Consider the following 5,132-nt stretch of genomic DNA (forward strand, 5'->3'; position numbering starts at 1 on the left):
TTTTTTTTTTTTTTGGTGGAACTGGGGATCGAACTCAGGCCCTTGCGCTTGCCAAGGAAGCACTTATTCCACTGAGCCATCTTCCTGGCCCCTTAAAGAAAAGATTTGAACCAGACATGGTGGCCCATGTGTGCAATTCCAGTATTCTGGGAGGCTGACCTAGAAAAATCAGAATTCAAAGTCACCCTAGGCTCCCATGGTGAGACTATCAAATCCCCCACCCCTGAAGGGGGAAAAAAAAAAAAAATCATTGATCAGTTGTAAAAAAAGTTGCAGTTTAATGAAATCTTGGTTGTATTATAAATTTTTATTTTCCATTATAACATCAAGTGAAAGGCAATTTGGAAAATGGTTACTAATAAGTAAGGTGCTTTAATACTGTTGGTCTTATCTGTAGGCCCTTCATTATATGTTGTTGGTATCTGAAGTGGAAGAAACTGAAATCTTTAAGATTTGTCTTGAGTACTGGAATCATCTTGCATCTGAACTCTACAGAGAGAGCCCATTTTCTACATCTGCTTCTCCACTGCTATCTGGAAGTCAGCATTTTGATATTCCTCCCAGGAGACAGCTATATTTGCCTGTGTTATCAAAGGTAACAATAAAGTGGTTGGTTGTACTCTTTCTGGTTTGTTACTGTGAATGAGAGGCCTAAATGCAAATACTCAGGCTAATCTACTTAAGGTAATAAGCAGAGCCCAAGTTTTATTTTGAGACAGGGTGTCCCTATGTATTTTAGGCTCATGTTCAACTCATTGTATAGGCTGGCCTCAAATCTGTGGCAAACCTCAGTACTGGGATTACAGGTATACACCACTAACAACCGCCTATTTCCAGAGCTGTAGTTTTCAGAACTGTGGTCCTTTTCTGAGCAGCATTAGCATCTCCTATGAATTTGTTGGAAATGTAGAGTCATTCACTTTCAGGAGTCTGGGAAAGAAACATGAGTAATTGTAAACATGTTTTTGTGTGTGCTTTTCCACATAGAAGTATTAGGTTTTTACTGTGTGGTGTGGTGGCATATACCTGTAATTCCACCACTTAGGGGTCTGGGGCAGGAGGATTACTGCATGTTTGAGGCCAGCCTAGGCTATGCAGTGAGTTCTGGAGCAGCCTGTACTACACAGCGAGACCCTGTCTCAAAAAACTAAAACAGTAAACAATGGCAACAAAAACAAAATAAAAATAACAAACTTTTTCCCCTTTTTTCTTTTTGGCAGTACCAGGGATTGAACTCAGGACCTTGCGCTTGCCAGGCAAGCTCTTATTCTACTGAGCTATAAGAGCTCAGTAGGCTCTTATAAGAGGCCCCCCAAAATACAAACTTTTGAAAACCAAACATTATACTTTATTAATGCTTTATTTTTGTTAGAATAATTTTGGTGTTTTGTGTACTCCAATTTAATTACAGTGATGCATTGGTTCACATAATGGCTTTTATTTGTAAACTGGGTTAGCACATAAAAACATTGGGCAAAAATTTGTTAGTAAACTATATCAGGTAACTAAACATAGTTGCTGCCACCTTTCCTACACAAACACAAAATATGGCTATCTTTTCCAAAAGTATGGAATCATGGGGCGCGGGAGATGGCTCAGTAGAATAAGCGCTTTCCTGGCAAGCTCAGAGGTCTGAGTTCAATCCCCGGTTGGGGGGCGGGGAGAGAAAAGTATGGAATCAATTAAAGTTCATGAACTTTAATGAACTGTTGCATGCTTTACTTCTCCCTCCTACCAATTCTACATTTCATATATACAGGTGATTTAAATGTCTAATTTTCTGATTGGCTTATCATTGAAGGTCCGTTTATTGATGGTTAGTCGTATGGCTAAACCAGAAGAAGTATTGGTTGTAGAAAATGATCAAGGAGAAGTTGTGAGAGAATTCATGAAGGATACAGATTCCATAAATTTGTATAAGAATATGAGAGAAACATTAGGTATGTTAATCATGTTAAATCAATGTTTACCATTTGAATGCATTTGTAGGTAGAAATGCTTTTTAGGAAAAGCACTACACTTCAAATCTTTCGATAATCATCTTTATTAATTACTACTTTCCTAATTTTGTTTTCTACTTGAAATACCTGAAACTTTTTCTTTCACAGTTTATCTTACTCATCTGGATTATGTAGATACAGAAAGAATAATGACTGAGAAACTTCACAATCAAGTGAATGGTACAGAGTGGTCATGGAAGAATTTGAATACATTGTGTTGGGCCATAGGTTCCATTAGTGGAGCCATGCATGAAGAGGATGAAAAACGCTTTCTTGTTACTGTTATAAAGGTATGCACAGATATGTGTGAAGGAAAGTACAATATAAATGTATTTAAGATAAATGACCTAAGTTTTCTTCATTTTACAGGATCTATTAGGATTATGTGAGCAGAAAAGAGGCAAAGATAATAAAGCTATTATTGCATCAAATATCATGTACATAGTAGGTCAGTATCCAAGATTTTTAAGGGCTCACTGGAAATTTTTGAAGACAGTAGTTAACAAGCTGTTTGAATTCATGCATGGTAAGTATTTTCATCTGACACACACTGTTGTATTTTAGCTTTTGTTGATCGGAACTGATGAATGTTTTGTTTTATTAAGAGACCCATGATGGAGTTCAGGATATGGCTTGTGACACTTTCATTAAAATAGCTCAAAAATGCCGGAGGCATTTTGTTCAGGTTCAGGTTGGAGAAGTAATGCCATTCATTGATGAAATTTTGAACAACATTAACACTATAATATGTGATCTTCAGCCTCAGCAGGTACGTAAAGAACTAAACAATTTTTAGAAAGCACTGTATTATTATTATTATTATTATTATTATTTTTTTGCAGAACCAGGGATTGAACTCAGACCCTTGTGCTTGGCAGGGAAGCGTTTATTCCACTGAGCCATCTCCCCGGCCCCTAAAAGCACTGTATATTAATCACAACTTAATGAGAATAGGAGTGCTATTCTTGGATTCCATCCAAATCTCAATTTTTATAACAACACAGAAACACAATTACACATTTATTGGGCTTTAGGCATACATGATGTACTGTTTGTTGGATTTTTAAATTGTATGTTATTTCTTATTAGGCGCTGTATACAGTTTAACAATACCTGCTTTTTAAAATAGGTTCATACATTTTATGAAGCTGTGGGGTACATGATTGGTGCACAGACAGATCAAACAGTCCAAGAGCATTTGATAGAAAAGTATATGCTGCTTCCTAATCAAGTATGGGATAGTATAATCCAGCAGGCAACCAAAGTAAGTTTTATTACTTTTTATTAAAATTCTGTTGTGGTTGAAGATTCTCTTAAAGCACTAACAATTTCAGCATTATTGACACATGTACCTTACTCCTGTTAATTTGTTTTAATCTTGGAAAAGACTGTATCTCACTCCACGTTTGGGAAGGTTTACTTTTTTTGTGGTGCTGGTGACTAGACCCAAAGCAATGTGTGTCTGAAGCATATGCTCTACTACCACTAAGCTTTACCCTAGCCTAAATGATAAAGATGTGTGAATTACAAATAGGATAACGTTTTTTGGGTAAGGATGAGATAGATAGATAGATACATATATATATATATATATATATATATATATATATATATATATATATATATATATCTATATATATATATATATGTATTTTTTTTTTACCTTAGCAATCACATAGGTAATTTTCATTTTAATTCTTTCTTCTAGAATGTGGATATATTGAAAGATCCTGAAACAGTCAAGCAGCTTGGTAGCATATTGAAAACAAATGTGAGAGCCTGCAAAGCTGTTGGACATCCCTTTGTAATTCAGTTGGGAAGAATTTATTTAGATATGCTTAATGTATATAAGTGCCTCAGTGAAAACATTTCTGCAGCTATCCAAGCTAATGGTATGTGATTCCAAATTTGTATAGTAGAATGTCAGAATTCTGTAATCTTCCCAAGTTTCATATGACCCTGGACAGTTTCTAAACAGTTGCTTAAAATTTTTTTTCTCTTTAAGTTAGCCTTAGGCCAAGGAGGTAGTTGATTGGACTAAGTGTCTACTTTGGCAAGCGTAGGGAGCAGGGTTTAATCCCTGCCTCCACATGCTGTGCCAGCCCCTCTTCCCTTGGTGTGCTGAGCTGGCCACCGAGTCTGGGCATGGTGGTGCATGCATGTAGTCCCAGCGCTGGCGAGGCTAAAAATACAATCACTGTGGGTCTGAGCTGCATTGTGAGACCCTGTACGAAGTACACAAAATGAAAAAAATACTTGGAGCCAGGAGTTGTGGCATATCCTGTGACATGTGATAAGGCCTTGGTTTGAGAACCCTTCCTCTGGGGTATTTGAAAGCTTACATTCTTTTTTTTTTTTTTTTTTGAAAGCTTGAACTTAATGTTTTTTTTCTATGGTACCTAGAAATTAATTTCATCTGAAATACATCTAATTTTATAGGTGAAATGGTTACAAAGCAACCATTGATTAGAAGTATGCGAACAGTAAAAAGGGAAACATTAAAGTTAATATCTGGTTGGGTGAGCCGGTCTAATGATCCACAAATGGTAAGTGAACAGTTACGTTTTTCATACTGTTTTCTGGAATATGCTATGTGTATATGTATTTTGCCTATTTGAAGATAAATGTCTTCATTAAGATTTTATGTTCTTCATATTGGAGCTTTGTGCACAAAATGCTAATAGATACTTTTACAACACTGTATGTTCCAAAGAAATTTTTATCAGTGTGAAAAGATGTGGGAAAGATGATGACATATAATGAATGCTAAGGATGGGTCACTTTTGTATTTTCATGTTCAAGTGGTTTTTTTTTAATTTATTTTAGGAAGTGTCTTCAAGGATGTTCATGGTCTTACTACTAGATCAGACTTGTGATCCACCTACTTACAGCCTCCCAAGAGCTGGGATTATAGGCATGAGCCATCACGCCCAATCTTAATTGCTGTTTCAGTGGGCCCCTGGGGGTGGAGCTGACACAGCAGACCTGGGGATGGATCCCCTGGATCCTGTGCCTGCTTGGAGGCGCTTTAATCCACCGAGCTATTTGGCTGGCTCGATTGATTTTTTTTTTTTTTTAATAGTGGGAAAGATTGGGCTGGAGAGATGGCTCAGTGGTCTAAAGCACCTACTT

At 36.7% G+C, this 5,132-nt stretch overlaps 1 protein-coding gene across 5 annotated transcripts in view; it reads left to right on the forward strand.

The window, feature by feature from the left end:
• Xpo1 (exportin 1) overlaps positions 1–5,132 on the forward strand; it is a 60,454-nt gene that overhangs the window by 45,604 nt on the left and 9,718 nt on the right. For 4 of the 5 annotated variants that reach the window (XM_023720830.1, XM_023720829.1, XM_004636173.2 and 1 more), the window contains 8 exons: positions 398–595; positions 1,802–1,940; positions 2,109–2,290; positions 2,370–2,526; positions 2,606–2,769; positions 3,130–3,264; positions 3,709–3,892; positions 4,440–4,546. In XM_023720830.1, the coding sequence (XP_023576598.1) occupies positions 398–595; positions 1,802–1,940; positions 2,109–2,290; positions 2,370–2,526; positions 2,606–2,769; positions 3,130–3,264; positions 3,709–3,892; positions 4,440–4,546 (1,266 nt within the window). The remainder of the gene's footprint in view (positions 1–397; positions 596–1,801; positions 1,941–2,108; positions 2,291–2,369; positions 2,527–2,605; positions 2,770–3,129; positions 3,265–3,708; positions 3,893–4,439; positions 4,547–5,132) is intronic. The other variant, XM_023720832.1, reaches the window with a different exon arrangement.

Source organism: Octodon degus, unplaced genomic scaffold (genome assembly GCF_000260255.1).
Source record: "Octodon degus isolate 3935 unplaced genomic scaffold, OctDeg1.0 scaffold00078, whole genome shotgun sequence".
NCBI lineage: Eukaryota > Metazoa > Chordata > Mammalia > Rodentia > Octodontidae > Octodon > Octodon degus.